This window comes from Rousettus aegyptiacus, unplaced genomic scaffold (assembly GCF_014176215.1).
Source record: "Rousettus aegyptiacus isolate mRouAeg1 unplaced genomic scaffold, mRouAeg1.p scaffold_m13_p_2, whole genome shotgun sequence".
Classification (NCBI taxonomy): Eukaryota; Metazoa; Chordata; class Mammalia; order Chiroptera; family Pteropodidae; genus Rousettus; species Rousettus aegyptiacus.
Window position 1 is genome coordinate 79,529,247 of NW_023416295.1, and position 22,736 is coordinate 79,551,982.

The 22,736-nt window shown below is 32.0% G+C and overlaps 1 protein-coding gene across 4 annotated transcripts in view; it reads left to right on the forward strand.

Moving 5' to 3' along the window:
* DPP10 (dipeptidyl peptidase like 10) overlaps positions 1-22,736 on the forward strand; it is a 1,197,668-nt gene that overhangs the window by 895,274 nt on the left and 279,658 nt on the right. For all 4 annotated transcript variants that reach the window (XM_036237031.1, XM_016124277.2, XM_016124278.2 and 1 more), the window contains exon 4: positions 5,799-5,893. In XM_036237031.1, coding sequence (XP_036092924.1) covers positions 5,799-5,893 — 95 coding nt within the window. The remainder of the gene's footprint in view (positions 1-5,798; positions 5,894-22,736) is intronic.

Genomic DNA, 22,736 nt, shown 5'->3' on the forward strand with positions numbered 1-22,736 from the left:
ATCTAGTTTGATAGATATTTCGATATGAAGTGTTGATAAATATTGGGAGATATTTGTATTGTAGGAATTTAGAATTAGTGAATTTAGGGAAGTGAGGGTTTGGGAGAGGCTCTTAAATAGAGCAGTCATTTGGTTGAGCTATATATTGTTCTAAGAAAGAGATATTTATTTAGTGAGCATTAATTGAATAGTCCATTTTTTAAGTAAGTGGGCTTTCGGTAAGTTCCTGAAAAAACAATGAGTTTATTTTCAGTGTCATCTCCCCATTCATAATTTCCTGAAATATTATAGCCATAATATGGCAGACAGTTAAATTAGAAACTCATATTAATGTAAACGGTAAGACATTTGGATGTGGATAGTTTCAGTTATGAAAGTAACAAAAAATAGGTGCTTTCTTAAGTTTATAAAGGAATTAAAAACCCAAACAAACACATCACAACTAAGTGAATATGGACAGTAAAATTTTTGAAAGGAATTATTTGGTTTTATAATAAATGACTTGTATAGGAATTTAGAAAACAGAAAAATTGAGTGAGGACTTTAGAAGTTTTAGAAATTTAACAATGCTTTGAAAAAGATGAAGAATCTAGATAGTACCTGGACATTTATTTATTAGTGGGTGTCATAATCAAAATTGAGTGGGAATGAAGTATGTGGACAACTCTAAACAACATATGATTTGGACTATTTTATAGGGTGTCAGGAAATAATAGCTATTGAAGTATATGTTGAAGCCACACAGAAATTAACCTAAGTTTCAGTCTTTGATTTTAAATTTTATCATTAAGGAATCATGAGTCTTTCTGGAACATATAAGAGAATACCAAATGTTATGTAGAATGTGTTAAACTGTAATAGGAGTAAACTAGAGTCATAGTGAACATAAAAAAAAAAAAACCTTCAAATGAGAAGTTTTAAAGAATATTAATAAATGAAATGAAGTGATAGAGGAGGTATAATACATATGTATGTGTATATATGTGAATATTCTTAAACTTTTAACTCAAATCCTGACCTCTCCCATAAGTCAGTTTTATATTTCCAACTCTATGTTAGGTGTCATAAATATCTTGCTGATATATAAAACTCAGTATACTAAAATTAAACTTTTTATGTTTTTGGCTACACCCTCCCTCAATGTTATATATACATATATATATGAAATTTTAAGAGAGTACACACTAAAGTTGTAATGCAGGGAGTTTGGGAGAATAGCATATATGGCAGACACACAGAATAAGGCAAAACCACATGTACGAAAGGTTTGTTCAGGCTTATTGTGAAAGGAAAAATCCTAGGGGAGAGCAAAAGAACAGAATGAAAGTGATTAATGTCATTAATAATATAGAAAAGAAATACACACACCATGAAAAGTACAAGAGATAGCAGAAATCAAAGATATTTATGCACTTGGAGCATATCGATTTGCTTACAAAACAGCTTTTGTTTTGCTAAGGAGAAAGATCATCTCTTTCCACAAGTCTGGGGAGAAAGAAGAGTATATATGGAGCAAGATTTTGAAATAGACAAATAGAACAATAAATGCATTTCTGATGGCTTCAATTTTCTCAGGTAAATATATGGAGCTTGGGGCTCTTTAAAAAGTGAGGAAAGTTTTGCATAGTTGTGAGCAATGTTTTAGAAGAGATGAGTGAGGGACCTGCTGTGTTTCAATTATAATTAGCTCAATATTCTAGATTTACCACTAATATGTTTAATTAATTATCAAATCTTAACTTGGTATTTAACAAATCCTCCCTAAATTCATTTGAGCATTTTCTGCGATACTCATTTCATGATTTTTGTTTCACTGTTTTTAAAAAATGCTCACTTTAGTTTTTGAGTATAAACTTTTTAAAAAAAATTAAGTTATAGAATTTTAATTTTAGATATACCAAAAAATGATTTAAAAAATAAAGATCATATTCGGATTAAATTGTCACAAGTAATTGATTTTTCCCACTTTTCGAAAGCTCTCCCTGTAGATAAATGATAGAGCGATAGATGGTAGATTAATTTTGAAACATTAAGAGGAAATTATGCCAAAATTAATGCATACTTACATTGCTAAAATCATCAACAGTAACCAATAAGGTGACTTTTTAGTGATATACATGACAGGAGAATTTTGTCAACTGTCAGCTTCCTAGAAAACCTGTAAAATAACCCATTAAGAAAAGCTGAGTTTATTACCTATTGCAATCATGGATGACAACATTTTAACCGTCTCAGAATGTCCAGAAGAAGGCGATGGCAGGGTTGGGGGGAGATAGATATAGGGCTGCGGATCTAGGATCGAGTGATTAAGACAGGCCTTTCAATGAAGCTCTGGTTGGAGGTGGGCACAATTCATGATGTAATAGATTAAGATTGGTGGACACAAAGAGGTAAACATCTCTAAGTCAGTATTAAGTAAACAATTGTTTGATAATTAAGAAATTTGCTCAGTTTTAAGAAGGTATGTTTTAGATGAATAAATTTTCAGCAAGTTCCTGAAAAAAAAATTGTTTCTATATTGATTTACAAACTTATTTTCATGGGCAAGAATTTTCAGCAACTAAAAGTAAAATCTTATGGATGTAGGCTGGTAATTGTTCTTGGTCCTGATAGTTGAAGTGGATGCAGAGGATTCAATTCTCAATTTCAATAGCAAATTGAGAACTGTAATATGAAATGCTTTACTAGTTGCTTTGTGTGAAAGTTATAAAATAAAAAGTTATATTTACCTAAAGATCTTAAACTACAATACATTACTATGTTTTTACTTTTGTTAGAAAAAGGAATCGGACAGAAATGACAATAATAATCATTTAAGGTAACAGACACCAAAAATGTATTCTTGGAGCTCAGGATGGAGAGGCTGAATAGTATGCATTTCGCTACACCTTTTCATTTAAAAAAAAAAAATGAAAAAAAACTGACTAAATCGAATATGTGTTCAGGATAATTGATTCTTAGTCTTCATTGAGCTTAGTCCTCATTGAAAAAGGAAGAAAGATTATTTAATCAAAGTACTGTATAGACATGCACAATACTGTGCTTTAAGGATGTTTTAAGTGCACCTACCTTAATCTTCCTGTGTTAATACACTTTATTCATTGATCTGATTCACTCATATTTCATTACCTAATATTAAACAAAATATGAAGTGACAGTTTTGAAATATAGTTCCAGGAAGGAATTTATTAATGCAATAATGAGAGTTTCAAAACTGGGAGATTCCACTAGTGATTATAAATCAAACAGTAGAGTAGGAGACCCAGAAGACCAGATTTTAAAGACTAGAAAAAAATTAAGAAGAATTAATAATGGCAGATATTAGATGCTTTTAAAATAATTTATGCAGAAATCTGGATTAAATATTAAGTCAGAGACTTACACTTGAATTAAAAAAAGTGTCTCCTACTAATGCAACATTGACAGTCTAATAGTAAAATTTACAGGAATGTAAATCTATAAATCTCAAATTCTGCATTTTTTTCAAGTCTAAATAATGATTTAACAAAATGTACTTAAAAAAATTAAATGTAGTACTTATTTTCTCAAACAAGCCTCACTTCCTTCTACTTTGTCTCTAAGGGAAATAAAAACTTTTTTTTTTTTTATTACACTCCTAATACAATCTATCACCTGCTTACAGATTTTTCTTTCCTCATGAGGCCATGTGTTACTCTTTCCCTTCCATTGAAGAGAGACCACCATTCACACTAAAATTGCTCTCTAAGCTCTTCTTTCTCACTAAGCCACAGACTTCATTTCTATTTAGAATTCTGCAGTGCACTTATTTCCTGAGAGAAGAACCACTCATCGAGTGACTTTGCTATACTTAGCTCCATGGTAAAGTAGAAGAGGGGAAATCCTCTTTCTTCTAATTTATTGTTACACTATTACGATAATGATTTGTTAAGACATGTTTTTTTTTCTCTCTTGCTAATCTCTGATGATGATGTTCATTAATATCAAGAAGTGGTACAGAATTGAGGCTGTGAAGAAAAATAATAGAGGGGATTAGTTAGGGTTGGACAATTGATTCAAGCAGACATTAATTGAGATCAGGAAGACAGGAGACCAGAATCAGCTAACAGGACTAAATGAGTAACACAGGTGACGGGTGTTGCCACTGAGCTGTGATCATAAATTATGACTAGAAAAGGAAGCTAGGAAAGGAATATGAATCAAAATAAATATTTATTATTTTAAAAAACCTGTTATTTGTTCAACAGCACTAGAAAGGACAACAGATAAAATTAATGATAAAAAGAACCCATTTTATTTATAGTTGATAAAAGACATCCAGAAGGTGTTACAAGGCCTTATTTTAAAGATCACATAGGACTGTCTTTTAGTCCATACAGTCTGCTTCAGGAAGTAACTTGGAAATATTTCTTTGTCTTTTTTTCTCTTTTCTTAAAACATTGTTTGTTTTTCTTTATTCTCCAGACCACAGTTCTAACTTGTCACTGTCCGCATGTGATTAAGATCAAAAAGAACTATTGGCCTTCTGTGCCATCCTTGACTCTATAGTAGAGTCGTATTGGACTCTGGGTCTTCTGAATGAAACACAAACAAAAAGAAAAACAAGTTTTATTTTTTCTGATATTGACTGCTTCTCATCATAGGAGTTCTAGTGTTACTATTTATAATAAAGTAATAACTAGAGAACAGGTCAGAAAATCTTGCTCTGCCAAAGTGTCAGACATGTCTATATAATGTTCATAACCCCCCATACAATGCTTGTTTACTATGGTACAGATGAAGACATTAGGTTCTGATAGATTGGAACTTATATAACTTTATGTATTGTGAAGAGTGGACCAAATCCTCTTTAATGTTGCTTTTCTTCCAAGAATAGGCAGGGAGTTGGGAGGTACAATGCCATAGAAAGATTAGTGGGTAAAACTGGAAAGGAGGTTAATGTTATACTTAAAAAAAAAAAAAAAACTCATGACTGCTTTTATTTGTGTATCCTTCCTTTTACACACACACACACACACACACACACACACACACACTTGTGAGTATCTCTGACAGTTTTTCTTCATGTTGATATTTTTAGTCTGAGGTATTCTCTTTTTGTTGAGATATTCTTAAGATGATTTAATTTCCTTATGAGTGTGATTGAATTTAGCTCAAAAATTTCTAAAATCAACAGCCGTCCAGAAGCAATTTGATTATTTTAAATGAAGACATCACTTTTCTAAAGTTTAGAAGTAGATACAATAGCATGCTACCAGTTTCAGAGATTTTGATCTGTGATCATACAATACATAAAATACTGGAGACAAAATTCTCAACCAAAAAGAGAAATAGGTTAAATAGCAACTGAGTAGTGGTAGGACTGGTTACATAAAAAAACTCTGCATAAGTGTAATTCAATATGAGTAGCTTTAGAATTGTGTAGTTATGGTTAACTGGCAGCCTTTTCTGCAAATTTAACTAGATTATTAATCAGTAACAGCTTAAATAAGAAACTGGAGGCACTTGTCTTTGTTCTTTCTTCCTCATCTCAGAACGGGCAACCAATTCTTCATATTTTAATTAATTTTCATTTGTTAAACTAAATCTGAGTGATCTTCTCATTAACCTTTTTCATTGCACTATAGATCATGTGCTAGGAGGACTTCCTGATCACTGAAGAGGATTAATGTGAGCCAAGTATAGAAATCTGCTCAGGTTACTAAAGGCTAACAATATTCATTCTAACATGTCTGTTTATTATTCACCTTTTCTCCTCTACAGTTATTATATTACCTAGTCAATGTGTTTGTCTATTATTAATATCTTTGTTGTTGCAGATACAGATGTGGTGTATAAAAGCGAGAATGGACATGTCATTAAACTGAATCTAGAAACAAATACTACCACATTGTTATTGGAAAACACAACTTTTGTAAGTAATGGATAATTAATTACTTTATGCATGTCAGTATTGTTTAGAATGCTCTTTAGGTGTACATAACTTTCCTTTCCTCAGATCTATCACCTGCAAAGTACTTCAGGTATAAAGTTAGGGCTAGAATATCTTTAGAATCAGTATACTATTGATAGAAAATACCCATGTAACCATCTGTTGCATTTTTTCCTCTTTTTTAGTAAATGAGTAAATATTTCCAGTAATAACAATTTCTTACAATGGGTATTTCTTTCAATATATTTTTTATGTATTATTAGTCATACAAATGCTAAGATATTTTTTTTTTAAATAGCTAGTCTAACACAATTTGTCATTAACTTTTTCTCCCCCTTCACTTTCATTCTTTCTGACTTTCAAATTTTGTTACGATTTTCCAGATCAAGCAGAAGACAACCTTTCTAAAACTGGCTTTTTGCTGGAGTCGATGTGTTTTACTTTTATAATTTAAGATTCCATCAGTATAATTTTCCCACTCCAGATTCATTAGGTAGCCTAACAATGTCCAAATAACTGAATATATTTACTTAGCTCTTATAAATGAATATACTTTGTCTTTCTGGTGAATTGAGTCTCCTTAATGTTATTTTTTAGCTATGATTACCTATTGAATAAGTTATAATGAATTAACTTTTGCAAATATTCAAAATATAACTATCAAACATCACTGAAAAACAACATATAGGGTTTTTTTCCTCACTGTTTTATGTAAGCAAAAGTTCAATATATTGCTTTTTATACAAGTTCATGAAGCAGAGAAAACATAGTACAAGGTCTCAGATCTTCTACACAAATTAAAGCAATGAGCAAATCATTAGCTACTTTTGGAATATGTTTAAAAAAAAAGTAGCTGATGATTTGCTCATCGGAATCAACATTTAGACTTCACGTGCATTATAGAATGGCCAGGTAGAAGAGATGGACTGGACTCATCTATTGTTTAGTGTTTTTATATATTAAGAGAAAATGGTCATTATAAATCATGAAGTGACTATATAAATATACATTTGGCAAAATTAAATCCACCAGCTTATGTACTTTAGCAATTAGGTTTTTAACTAACAGAGAATAATGACATTTTTGTTTTTAAATTAATTGGGTAATTCACTGATATTAAAAGAATACCTATTCTGAATGCAACTTTTTAAAGCACTTGTGGAATGCTGAGTATATGTAAGTTATTTTGCTCATTTTCTAACAATATGATTGTCCTTAGGGGAGATAATAATAACCCTCATGAAAAAGTTTAATAAACAGTATAGAGCAGAACCTATTTTTTCTTAATTGCATGGTCCTCAGGGATACTAGAGAAAAGGCTAAAAAGTTACTGAGAGTTGCTGAAATCAATAAAAAGGAAGCCATCAATAAAAGATAGGACAGAATGCAAAAAACAGAAATTGGTAATGATTAGAGGGTATGCTAATTGTTTGCTGAATAAAGTCAGTGTATTAATTTTTGATAAAATTAATTTAAAGAAAAAAACTAAATGCATTTTCAATTTTGTTTTCTTTATCATAAAGTATCACCTTTATTTTTTTGGCGAGTGGGATAGAGTATAAACCTCTAATAGCCAAGAACTTAAATTAAGTACAGACATTCAGTACCTCCATGACTGTCTATTTTATGACTGTTCCTTAATGATCATTCCCTTACACAAACGGTCAAAAATTATTTATTTATTTATTTTCCCATTAGATATTCCTTGTTTTTTTTTTTTTTTTTAGGCTATGATACATCCCTCCTCCAAAACAAAATAAAACAAAACTTTTTGATTATTATTCCATTATTTCAATTTTATTATTGATACTTCACACCACCCTCACCTCATCTCATTGTACTTTTCTTCATATGCTGATTAATGCCATTTTATCTTTGTGCCTGTGTGTTTAATCTTTTTAAATCCTTTTAAGGTCTTTTCAATTCTCTTCTATGTAGGCTATGACTCTTAGTTACCACAGAGTCATATTTAGCAAATATTCTAATTTACTGATCTATGATTCATAGACTCTGTCAAGCCATTTATCTCGAACACAGATTAAGAAATTTGTAAGTCCTAGAGGTATCAGAATCTGATGGAGGAGTAGACAGATAAGTGTGGCCTATATTTGCAACCAGTTAACCCAAAACTGCAGACAAAAATACAAATTACCTATCCTGATAATTTCAGAGGAATTCATTTAATCATTCCCTCTCAACTCCAAGATAGTATTATTAAATACGGTGGTATTATTATGTTAGGCTAAAGTCTTGATTAATATTCTCTCTGAAGCTATTCTTTTGGAGGAAAAAAAAATGATCTCTTTTCAGACCATAGCAATTTTATTTATACTGCAGTTATTTTCATTGAGCAATTATCAATATTTCAATTACAATTACACTAATTGGATCAGATTACTATAAACAGCTTTGTAATAAAAGTGTGCCAAGTCAAATAAAAAAAAGACATTATTGATAAAAATATGATAACAGAATAGCCTACTAGTAATAAGACATATTTTTCTAAAATGTGACTGTCAATTTATTTTAAAAATTAAAATAACATCACATTGTCATTTCCCTGCTTAAACACATTTTAAATATGAATAGCGGGTACTTTTAGCTTCATAATCATGGTTAGCAGACTCTGTGAGTAACAATAATAGGTATGACTGTCAAAAATAAAACAAAAATAAATCTTCTTGAAATAAAAGTCTTAAGGCATTCTTTAGGATTGACCATAGGTGGATTTCTAATGAAGGAGGAAATTAAAGGGTATATAACTTTTAGAAGAGAAGTTACATGAAAGAAGTGATTCAGTCCCAAAACTGTTCTTAATGATTTCTAAGTGTTTGGAAATGTTATCTCTTAAAACCAGAACTATTTCTAACAAAAACTCATTCACAATGACATAATGAGGAAAATGTTTCATTAAGTATTAGCTATACTCTTTCTGCTATCAGTAAACTGAATATCACTAGTTGTCTTGGCAGAAAACACCGGCAGCCCTAAATAGTTCTACTGAATCACTTTTTGATATTAAAAAGGAATTGGAAATATGGGTCCAAGCCATTTGCTTAAATGTTGTTAAAGTTACCAAAAAAAAAAAGGGGGGTGGGGTGCATGCACCAATATGGGATGGGATAATTAATAGATAAGCATCTTACATCTCTTAGATTCTGAAAATCTGTAAGCTTTTAAAAACATGCTATATAAATAGCTTAAAATAAAGTGTGGAAATTCATATATGGCAGCAGAGTGAGTCCAAGGAATATGTTATCTACACATTTTTTGGTCCAACTATATATATTTATAGGTCATAACAAAACAGTAGATTTGACTAGAACCAGGGAATATTTCTGATTTACCATGGGTCAAGATCGCATTTGTTGGCTCATAAACCATTGCTGTATTTTTGTTTATTTTTTATTTGTTCTGCCACTGGGTATATGGCAGTTGAGGGGTAGATCCAACTCTTTGTACTGCCAAGGAACTTATTTTCTGATTCATGTTTGAGGAGATAGATTCCCTGTGAAAAATTATAGCACAATTATTCGTGTTGCTGTGTATATGACGGTATAGTTTCTTTCTTTCTCTAGACCAGTGGTTCTCAGTAAGGGGTGTTTTTGCCCCTAGAAGATATTTGCCAACTCTGCAGACATTCTTGATTGCTATGGCTAGACATAAGGAGTATGCCATGGGAGTCCAGTAAGTAGAAGTCAGGGATGCCAGGAAGCGTTCCACAGTGCATAAGGTTGCTCCTCACAGCAAAGATTTATCCAGCTAAAAATGTCAGTTGTGCAAGGTTTGAGAAGTCCTATTCCAGCCTGAGATATAAGGGAAACCATGTGATGGTTAGAAGGTAGTTTTCTCAAGGTGGGTTCAAAGTAATGACTCTTCTATGAGTAATTGTCAGGGAAGATCTTAAATTGTGGCTTCTGATTTTCTTATCTCAAGAAAGTTTTTTTCTTTCTTTTTTCTTTTCTTTTCCTTTTCCTTTTCCTTTCTTCATCTTCCTTTTTTAATGCACAACCCTGCAAAGAAGGCAAGCATATATGAGTCACTTGGCCTTGAATTCCTCTCCTTTGGATAGTGTGAGCTACAGCCGAAAGTGTGACCCAGTTTTCTTATAATTTTCTGAGGATACTTCCAATTGAGACATTTTTTGTTCAGATAAGCTAACATTACTTTTTGACTACTGTCAATTCCTTTGACCAGGAAGCAAATGTTCCTCTGTAAGTTAGAGGATAAAAACCGATGACCATTGGAGATTCCAGCCAACATAATTATTTCCACTGGTGCACCTTGTTTATAAATAATTAAATTCAATCATCTTTAGATTGGGTATATCTCTCCCCTTCTCAGTAGTACTCACCACTCCCTATTTTAATATACATTCATATTTCTTTCACTTTTATTATTCATCTTGAAAATATAAAGATAATTTTACTGTTATATCATTTATTTTGAACATGCTTATTATATTTATTTGTATTATTTAGATAATTTTCAACTCTTAATAATCAAAGAAAGATCTAACTTTATTCGTGCCATCTATGTAGAAATAAAGTAACATGTTTATCAGCAAAGATTGAAATATTTCTTTTATATTTATTTACCTAGGAAAGACTATATTGACCCTTCTATGAATATTTAACTCATTTAAAGTTTTCTGTAAGTTAGATGAGTGTGAAAATTAATTCCAGCATAGTTTTAAAAGTGATGGTCATCAAAACAGGAAAATTAGAAAAATTCTGATCCTTACCCTGAAAATTTACTTAGGTGCAAATTTAAAACATGAGAAGGAATTTGCTTGTCTATGTATGTTTGAAAATGTGACATGATTACTCTTATCATTCCATACAGTTATTCAGGCAGTTCTCTTTAGTGAGAAAGGCTTAAAAAAAGACAACTCTATATTATGTTTCACCCTAAATTACCGCTGTGAATGATACAGGAAGCAGATTCATTCACCGGGACCATTATCTTAGATGGTATAACCATTTTTATCCTCAATAGTCTAAATTATTGCCAATAAAACTATATCAACAGCTATATAAATCATTACGCAGATTCTTGAGTAGGTCATTCTTGAGAGAAACCAAAATTACCTAATTAATATATCTAAAGGTCTCATTTAGATAAGAGTAAAACACTGACATAAATATTGCTTTTTTATTAGACATCATTTACTTGACCATTTGGACAGAGCTTGTTTCAATCTTGTCGGATTTATCCTCTTAAAAATGTGCAATAAAATTATTACAATTCCAGTGTTTCCTTCTTTAAAGATTCTTATTTAGTCACCTTGGAAGTGTAAGTTGTTTTAGTGTGTATCAGGTGGGATGATTGAAGTTTATAGACAGCCAGATTTGTAGCATTTAATTACAATTATTATTATTATTTTTTTTAATTTGTCTTCCTGAAAGGTCAGTGCTCTGGATTGTATCTATGACTAATCAGTACATTTTGACTAAATCAAGGCTAGTTATATGTCTTTGAGCATTTGATAGATATTTCTGCCTTTCATTTTCTTTCTCAAAGATTTTATACTTAGATATCTCCCAGTCATGGAGAGCCAGTTAACAATTTAAAAATACATAGATTCCATTATGGTGGAATTGAAGCAAACAAAATATGTTTTCAAGAGAACTTTGAAGGTTTTTAGAGTTGATGACATAGAGATATCTGTTAGTATTTTTTGTTTTTGTTTTTTTTTTCCATTTTTGGAATTTGAGAATACCTTGATTTGTGCAGCTTTGTTGATGGACAACCATGCATCAGCAGATTGTAACTTATCTATACTACAGAGTACAGATTTTTTTCATAGTATAATAAAAATAGATTAGTATTTTAGTTTCCTTTGGACGATGTATGAGTATTCAAAGAGGTTTAATTTTCAGCAAATAGTAAATGATAATGGCAGTACATTATAGAGACTGAAAGCATTTTCCCTATCTCTCACTTTAGTTTAAATAAAAAGAAATTGAGACCCAGAGAAATAAAGTGACTTGATGCATCTAGTGTAATCTTGAGACTAGAGTACACATTTCTTGATGCAATCTAGCATTGTTTTAATATATTTAGATGAGTATTCCATTCAAAATCCATTTTAAATAAATATAAAATATTATTCAATATTTTATGTTTTAAAAGTGTGCATTTATTCATTTCTTAAAAATTTTACAAAAGATACTTAAACATACATGTGTTTATATTTGTATATATATTATTTATGATTTTACACATATAAAATATATAGATTTTTATATTTATATATAAAATTTTACCACCAACTAGTCAAAACAAAAGTACTAGCCAATGAATGGAAAAGGTAAAAAAAGGCAAATGTGGTTTAAATGGTTTGGTTACCTTAACTTGGCTGAAGTTAGATATTTCAATGACTACTGCCTAGGTCATCATTCTTTCTATGCACACATTTTCAGTTAATGTGGGGATATGCCTAAGTGAACAAAGAGAAACAACCCTGGGAGCATCTCTCTCTGTCTGTCTGTCTCTGTCTCTCTCACTCTCTCTTTCTGTCTCTCTCACTCTCTCTCTGTCTGTCTCTCTCTCTCTCTCACACACACACACACACACGCACACATTTTTATCAACAAGTCGCACAACACTCTGCTTTTCCTCCCTTCTTTTCCGTGATAGATCTGTCTGAAATAATATTATTTACACTTTATATTCTTACTTCTTTTAAATCTTGCGGAGCTTTTCCCTCTTCTCTGTCTTTATAATTTTTTTCTGCATCATTGTTGAAATGACTCACGTGTCTTAGTTTGTTAATTTGTTTGTGAACTGCTTCTTGAGACCTTGCTACATGTCAGATAATATTCCAGGTTATGGGGATACATGGTGAACAATGCAGGCTTGTTAAGCCAACAGTAAACAAATATTAATACAAGAAATTGCAGCTGGCATCAAGTCCTTGCAAAGAAAATAGCATAAGTTGAGGGCTAGAGAGTGATTAGGTGCTTCAGAAAGGCCCATTGTGGAGGCAATATTTCAGTCAGTTTGAAGAGTTTTTAAGCTGCAAGAACATTAATTACAAAGTAACTTAGATGGGAAATACATCGATCCAGTCCAAGAATAGAAATATATAAGTAGTAGAGGATGTGGAGAATGGTACCAGATGGACCCAGTGGGAAAGATTAGGTTGAGTTTTATAGGCCTAGGTTTTGTTTTATGTGCAATAACCACATTTCAAAAAAAGAAAGTCACAATATCTAAGTCATATTTTAGAATACTTTGCCTACAATGTAATGAATACATTCTATGGAAATTAAAGTAGAAACTGTGAGACTACTTCGAAGTCCACAGCAGTGGTACAGATAAGAGAAGATTCAGGGCTTGCACTAGAATGGTACTAAAAGAGAAGATGAAACGTGAAACAAAGGTGTATCAACACTCCACAACTGCCACTGAACAGGTTGATTTCACTTATTCCCTTACTTTGCTCCACTTCTTCTGTAACCATGTCTGACAAACCCAATATGAATGGGATTGAGAAATTTGGTAACTTGAAATTGAAGACAGAAATGCAAGAGAAAAATCTACTGCCTTCAAAGGAAACAACTGAACAGGAGAGGCAAGCAGGCAATCATAATGAGGCATGCATCCCCAATATGCACTGTACATCCCACAAACATTGCCTTCTCATTTTACTTACTTTAGCTATTTAACTTTGTAAGATGCAAAGAAGTTGGATCAAGTTTAAATGATTGTGCCGCCTTTTTCACATTTGAGAACTACTGACAATGAAGGCCACACTTGCCTCTCCCATCTGCCTGTCTGGCTAGCAGGGAAGGAAAAGAACTTACATGTTTGTGAAGGCAGAAACTGAGTGGGACCACAGTGAAATCTAGAGTAAAAACCAAGTTCATATAAGTTATCATGCAGGCTATAAAATGCAGTTTAATCAGAGTGTCATTTTTTATTTTTTTGTTCAAATGATTTTAGTTATTGGAATGCACATTTAAAATATGCAAATAAAAAGTTTTAAAACCTGAAATAAAAAAAAAAGAAAAAAGTAGGTATATCAAGAATTTATTTGAGGATAGAAGGACAGGTCTTTTTTGACTAATTGTTTCATGTCTACTAGAAATAGAAGAATCAACTTTGTTTCTTAGGTTTTTAAATACATAATGTTTTAATATTTCTGACAGTATATATTTAGTATTTATTTCTTCTATATATATATATATACATATATATTTATGTATGTTTTCTGTATGTACGATTAAGGAATTTTTAGTGGACTGGTTGAAAAAAAGACTTGCAGTGAAATAGGGATATTAACATAGTACATTGAAAATACAATCCATCATCCCTGAGGGTTATAAATGTACTATTTTACTAATGACCATTTGATCGAAACATTCAATACGTTTATTATGTGCTTAGTTTATTCCACACACTGTGATTGCTTCTGATGATATGAGAAAATAGAAGAGTCATGGCCATAATGATCTCATGGTCTAGTAAGTAAAGAGTATACTAATTAAATAATTAGATATATGAACATTCATAGTCTATGATATAGAATAAAAGTGAAGCATAGGAATAAAAGACTGAAAGTAAAATATTACATCCATGTTAGAATTTCCGATATATTGATTTGACCTGCTTTTGTAGAAGTTGTTAAGACACTCCCTAATAAAGCCAAGATGTGTGTAAAGGAAAACAGAAGCCAGATGAAAGTTGGAAAATTGGTAGGGGTTAGATCACTCAGGTCATGGTAATAGATTTTTAAAGATGATCATATTTCTTTTTTGAAGTAAGGGTTTCTCTCTGTTAAAGTTGAGGAATAATTTAAAATAAAAAGATATGGCTCAGGAGAGGACAAATAAAGACATTATTTGAGTTACCTTCACTTGAGATTATCATAAGGTAGAAAGTAGCAGTGGATATTGAGAGAAGTGATGAGAGTTGGAAGATAACAAGAAGTAAAATAAAGTGAAGGTAATAGAATAAGTATGGTGATGATTGTTGGGAAGGTGACAAAGGGTCAAATCGAGGATAATAAATCCTAGAAGTTTGGATATGTGACTTAATAAATAGAGGAGTTAACCACTGAGATGGGAAATCCTGAGTGAGAATACGGTTTGAGGATATGGTTGGATGAAAATATCTATTAAATCATATATAGAAAATAAGGATATCTATCAGACATTATTTAGGACATAATATTCCTTTATTGAAATGTTAAAATTAAAACTTTAATTTCAAAAGAGTCAAATAGATGGTTGACATATTAATAAAGTCCTTATTGATTTAGAAATCCAGAACTATATAAGCTTATTCAGACAACTTTTGATTATATTTTGATTAAGTAGTTATGATACATTTTTATATCTTTAATTAAAATTCTTATTAGTTTATGAGTTTTTTTAAAGAGGTTAGCCAAGCCTTAGTCAACTTTGTGTCTTCAATGACTTGAATAATGATAGCATAGTACAAGTCAGACATCTAGTGTACATTTTATGAATTAATTATATATAATTTTTCACAGAATGTCATTTATGTATTTGAATCAGAGCAGCCCATGAGGGAACAAAGGAAAAATAGGAGACTTAATTAAATCTCCTAAAATTTCAATCATCTGTAAAAAAAAAGGAACTCACCTATAAAAATAATTATTTTCTTCACCCACTAATGTCGTGAGCCCATTAGACTGCAAGCAGGTAAACAGATGCTCTGATTATTGAAATGATTAATATTTATTTTTAATGAAGATCAAATGAAAAAATTACTTAATTCTTCACAATATAACTCTATTATTTTTTGAAACATTGTTAATTTGTAGGATATTTTCAAAATTATATAAATACAAGAACATGCTTCTTATCCTCAAATGTACTCATTGCTTACTAGACGTGGAAAGAAATGTTTCTTAAACCTTAGTCAGTAAAATCTATTCATCTCTTAGTTAACTGACATTTATATGGTAAGTAAAATAATTTCTGTAATTGATATTTTTTCTTAGTTTATAGCTAGTGGGAAAATCAGAGCTGAATTTAAACTTACTTTTAACAATTGGGAAAACAATTAGAGTGTAGAAATTATACTAACTCCTGACTGTATCATACTACTCATAAATTTTTTTTTCTCCTTTGTGCTCTCTCTGAACAGCTTTATTGTGATATATTTCACATACCATAATTTTCACTTATTCAGTGTACATTTCAGGTTTTTAGTGTATTCACAGAGCTGTGCAACTATCACCATAATCTAATTTTAAAATGTTTTCTTATGCCTCAAACAAAACCTGTACATATAAGCAAACTGCCTCCATCCCTGCCTCCCTGTCTATAGTCCCAGGAAACTACTAATCTACTTTTTGTCTCCATAGATTTGTATATTCTGTACATTTCAGATCAATAAAATCTATAATATATGGTCTTAATGGCCTGCTTCCTTCACTTAGCATAGTGTATCTAAGGTTCATCCATTTTAGGATGTATCCATATTTCATTCTTTTTTATTGATAAGTAACATTCCATTGTATGGAAATACCACATTATATTCATCTATTCATTACTTAGTGGACATTTGGGTCATTTAATTTTTGGAGCAATTATGAGTAATGGTGCTATAAATATTTGTATATGAGTTTTGTGTAGACCCATGTTTTTATTACTCTTGACATATTTCCATTCTTGAGGAGAATCCTGGGTCATATGCTAACTCTATGTGTAGCATTTTGAAGAACTATAATGTTGTTTTCCAAAGTGATCACAACAGCAAAGTGTAAGAGGAATCAAATTTCTTCACAACGTTTTTAATACTTGTTCTTGCCTGTCTTTTATTTTAGCCATCTTAGTGTGTATAAAGTAGTATCTCATTGTGGCTTTGATTTGCATTGCCTTGCTTTACTAATGATATTGAGAATATTTTCATGTACTTATTGACCATTTGTATATCTTATTTGAAAAAAAAATTTAAATCCCTTGTCTATTTTTTTTTAATTGGGCTCTTTTAATTGTTGAATTTTAAGTGCCTTCATATATCTAAAACACAAGTTTTTTGTCAGATTAATTTCGAAGTCAAATTTATTTATTTATTTTCCTTTGTCTTATGTGCTTTACTGTTAATCTAAGACACTATTGTCTGTCTAACTGAAGATCATGAAGATTTACTTCTATATTTTTGTCTAATAAGAATATTGTGGGTTTTTTTGCCCTAACATTCAGTTATATGATTCATTTTGCATCTTTTGTATATGATGTGAGGTAGAGGGTCTAAACTCATTCCTTTGTATGTGGATGTCCAGTTGTCCATGCAACACTGCTTGAAAAGACTGTTCTTGGATTTTCTGGTCAAGATGGTGAAGTAAGTAAGTCCTGTGTTTTCTTCCTCTCATGACCACATCAAAATTAGAACTAAACTACAGAACAGCCATCATTGAGAGTCACTTGAAGTCTAGCTGAACAGAAGTCTTACAGCTGGAGACATACAGAGGAGGTCACCTCAAGAATGTTAAGAGAGACAGAGACATGGAATAGGCTGGTCCCTATATCTGCCTATGGTAGTTGAGAAAAGGGAGCAATATCTCGGCTGCAATGGTTTCCATAGAAGCAAGGTGTCCTGGCCCCACACTGGGCTCTCCACCCTAGGAGTCAATGCCAGAAAAGGAATTCTCCATAATTTATGGCTGTGAAAAACAATGACTATTGTCATTGAGTGAGACAGAGGGCCACTGGAATTGCACACTGTACTCATAAAGGGCCCACAAGTGGACTTACTCTCTGATGGACTGACTCACTCTGAGTTCCAATGCTGGGACAGCAGCTCAAAAGGTGCCAGGGATGTACAGGGAGAAAATGAATTATCTGGCTTTAGGGTAAGTGCCGGAGGGACAGTTTTCTCCCAAACAGAAGTGCTGGCAAGAGCCTTTGTACAATCCTCCTCCAACATGATGTGCAAACACAGGCAGCTGCCATATCTGAATCTCCATCAATCTAGCTAACACTGATTGTCCTGCCCTCGTGATTACCTGAGACCCTGCCCCACTCAACATGCCAGCCAACCCAAGCCAGTTCCAGTGGCTTTTCCATACAAATGGCCTATTATGGCTCATGCTACACTTTCCTGAAATATCCCAACATTTCACAAACCCCAAACAAGCAGCATCTGGCCTCAGCCTGCCCCTTCCTCAGCATCCCCAAGGCCAGCAGCACTGGCAGCCAGCCTTGTTTGTGTTTTGGTTTCTTGAGGCACTTCCAAGCCCAGTGCAATGGCAGCAACCTGTGATTGCTTGGTGGCTCATGGCAGCTGGTAGAGAGCTGTATTTGACCTGCAGTGAGGCCCCTCCCTGGTATGCCTGATGGCTGCTGGCTTCAGACTGAGCCAGAACACCACCAGGCATGATATCTGAAGATGACACACCCAAAGGGCAGACTGGACAGGCACCAGAGCGCCACTAAGTGAATTCTGCTCCATAGAGTCAACCCCTGCACAACAACTTTTCCACTGTAATCAGTCAATCAACTCAAGTCAGTCCCTCTTACTGACATACAAACATCAACCAATGCTCACCTACAAAAGGAAGACACATATAACCCATACAATGGACACACTTGGAGCACCTATCTTAGGTGACCAAGAAGACTGTGCCATGGGCCCCACGGGACAACTACTATATAAGACCACTCTACTAAGGCCAGGAGACATAGCAGCTCTACCTAATATGTAGAAAGAAACATAGGTAGGCAGCCAAAATGGGGAGAAAAACATATCCAAATGAAATAAACAGAATAAAGTACCAGAAAGGAAACTAAATAAAATGGAGACAAGCAATCTATCAGATGCATTGTTCAAGACACTGGTTATAAAGACACTCGATGACGCTCAATGAACTTAAAGGAGGAGTAGACGAACTCAGTGAGAACTTAAACAAAGATATAGAAGATATAAAAATGGAAGTAGAATACAAAAGAGAACCAGTCACAAATGAAGAACACAATAATTGAAATGAAAAATGCATTGGAGGGAATCAGTAGTAGATTAGATGAAGCAGAAGATTGAATCAGTAGTTTAGAAGATATGGTAGAAGAAAACAACCAATCAGAACAGCAACACGAAAAAGAAATCCAAAAGAATGAGGATAGTTTAAGAGACCTCTAGAACATCAAGCATACCAATATTCACATCATAGGAGTACCAGAAGAAGAGAGAGAACAAGGATTTGAAAACCTATTCAAAGAAATAATTACAGAAAACTTTCTTAACCTGGCATAGGAAATCACCATACAAGCCCAGGAAGAGCAGAAGGTCCCAAACAAGATGAACCCAAAGAGTCCCACACCAAGATACATCATAATTAAAATGCCAAAGGTTAAAAAAAAAAAGAGAGAGAGAGAGAGAATCTTAAAAGCATCAAGAGAAAAGAACTTAGTTACCTACAAAGAATCTCCCATAAGACTGCCAGCTGGTTTATCAACAGAAATTTGGCAGGCCAGATGGACTAGGATGAAATATTCAAAGTGATGAAAAATGAAGGCCTACAACTAAGATTACTTTACTCAGCAAAGCTATCATTTAGAATCGAAGGACAGACAAAGAAAAAGCTAAAGGAATTCATCAACACCAAACCAGTATTACAAGAAATGTTAAAGGGACTTTTTGAAGAAAAGGGAGAAGAAGAAAACACACAAAAAAATATGAATACTATAAAATGGCAATAACTATATACCTGTCAACAATTTCTTTGGATGTAAATGGATTAAATGTTCCAATCAAAAGATGGAGTGATGAATGGAAAAGAAAATATGGCTTTTACATATGCTGCCTACTAGTTCAGATCAAAAAAACACACAGACTGCAAGTAAAGGATAGAAAAAGATATATCGTTAAAATGAAAACAAAATAAGACAAAAAAAGCTGGTGGAGCAATACTTATATCAGGCAAAATAGAATTTAAAACAAAGGCTTTAACAAGAGATAAAGAAGAACCCAGGAATTCCACTCTAGGTATTTATTCGAAGAAACCCAAAACACTACTTTGAAGGCACATGGTAATCTCTATGTTCATTGAAGCATTAGTTAAAATAGTCAAGATGTGGAGGCAACCTGGGTGTCCCTCAGTGGATGAATGGATAAAGAAGAATTGGTACATATACAAAATGGAATATTATTCAGCCATAAAAATAGAATAAAGTCTTGCCATCTGCAAAAACATGGATGGATTTAGAGTGTATTATGCTGAGTGGAATGTCAGACAAAGAAAAACAGATGTCATATGATTTCACTTACATGTAGACTCTGAAGAACAAAATAAACATAGAAAATAGAAACAAACTCATAGTTGCTGAACACATTTTGATGGTTGCCAGATGTGAAGGTGTTTGGGGGGTTGGGTGAACAAGGGGAACAGATTAAGAGGTACAAATTGATAATTACAAAATAGTTATGGTGATGGAAAGTATAGCATAAAGGAATATAGTCAATAATATTGTAATACCTATGTATGGTGTCAGATGGATACTAAATTTATTGGGGTAATCACTTCATAAGTTAAATAAATGTCTAATCACTACGTATACACCTGAAATTAACATAATATTGTATGCCAACTGTAACCAAAAAATGAAAACAAATATTTTTAAAAAGACTATTCTTTCTTCACTAAATGGTTTTGTCACTCTTGTTATATATCAGTTGACTACAAACATATGGATTTATTTCTGGACTCTCTAGTCTATTAATCTATATGCCATTTCTTATACCAGTACCACAAAGTCTTCATTAATGTAGTTTTATATAGTAAGATTTCATATCAAAATATGTGAGTCTGTGAACTTCATTATTCTTCGTCAAGGTTATTTTGAATAATCTGGGTCCTTCATATTTCCATGTGAATTTTAAAGTCAAGTGGTAACTTTTTTTAAAAAAAAAAAGGAAGTTGCAATTTTGCTAATCTGTTGCTTTTTTAAATCAATCTGAAAAATGTTACTATCTTAAAAAAATTATGTCTTCTTATCCATGGAAATGAAATTTCTTTCAATTTATTTAGATCTTTAATTTCTTAAAACTATGTTTTGTATTTTTTTAGTGTGTACATTTTGTACTCTTTTGTTAAAATTTTTCATGGATATTTTATTCTTTTGTAGTTCTTCTGCCACATTAGTGATCTTATTAGTTCAGATTGATTTTTGATGGATTTTTAATGATTTTTTTTATACAAATCATGTTAATGATTTGTTAATAGAGGTAGTTTCACTTTTTCCTTTCTAATCTGAAAGTATTTTTCTCTTTTTCTTGTCTAATCACCCTCTTATCTCCAGGAAAATGTTAAATAGAGGTGGTGAGAGCTCATGCCCCTAATTTTAGGGAGAACATATTTAGACTTTCTCTATTAACTATGGTTTTAACTGTGGGGTTTATTTGTAAATATTCTTTCTTAGGTTGAGGGTTTCCCCTTCCCTACCTTGTTTACTGTTTTATCATGAAAAGGTTTTGTGTTTATTAATTGCATTCTTTGCATCTGTCAAGATGATCTTATCATTTAAAAAATATTTTTTCTATTAATATGATGATTTACCTTGATTGAATTCGAGACATTTAACAAAACTTGTATTCCTGAGAAATCTAATTTTGTTATGGTATATTATCAATTTCATATGTTGCTGGATTCTGTTTTTGGTGTTTTGTTCATAAATATTGTTTTACATTTATAAGGGATATGGGTCTGTAGTTTACTTTTCTAGTCATGTGTTTCTCTATTTTTGCTGTCAAGATAATACTGACCTCACAGAATGGATGGCTAAGTGTTCCTTTCTCTTTTATTTTTTTAGAAGAGTTTGTGAGTACTGGTGTTAATTTATTTCCTCATAAGTATATGTTTTCTGCCAGTATTTTCTGGCTATTAGATCCTGTTTCCTTATAGTGTTGTTCAATTTGTCTACTTTCTGTTGATCATTTGCCTAGTTGTCTATTACTAAAATTGGGATTATGCAGTTTTCAATTATTACTGTTGAATTGTCCACTTTTCCCTTCAATTCTGTCATTTTTTGCTTCATGTATTCTGGAGATTTTAATATGTGCATATGTATTTGTAATTACATATTTTCCTCATGGAAATAGTATATAAAACTGTCTTAACATATCTACATTACTTCTCTCTCCTTTGCACTATTATTGTCATACAAGTTATGTCTTTATACAATATAAGTTCCTTATCAATATAATTTTATAATTATTGTTTATAAGCTGTCTTCTAAAAAATATAGGAGTTAAAATTGTTCATGCTGCTTTTTATAATACCTGTTTGGTTACCTTAATGAGCTATTTTATTTCTACAGGTAGATCCATGTTATTGTCCAGTGTCCTTTCATTTCACCCTGAAGCACTCCATTTAGTGTTTCTTTTAGGACAGGTTTGGTAGCAACAAATTCTCTAAGGTTTTCTTATCTAGAAATGCCTAATTCTTCCTTGATTTTTGAAGGATAATTTAGCTCAATATAAAATTCTTTGCTGATAGTCTTTTTGTTTGAATATTTTGAATATATCGTGCTAACTTTCTCTGACACATATGGTTTCCTAACAGAAGTCAGCTGTTAATCTTATAGAGGATCCCTTGTGTGTGATATTTTTCTTCTGCTGTTTTCCAGGTTTTTTCTTTGTCTTTGATTGCTGTTAATTTGACTTCGATGAGTTTAGAAGATGATCTTTTTTAATGTATTCTACTTGACATTTGTTGAGCTTCTCGAATATGTATATATTAACCTTTTTTAAAAAATCAAATTGAGAAGTTTTGAGTCATTTTAATTTTTTTTCTCTTACTCTCCTCTGTCTTTATGTGTTTACATACATTTTACATGCTACATTTACTTTT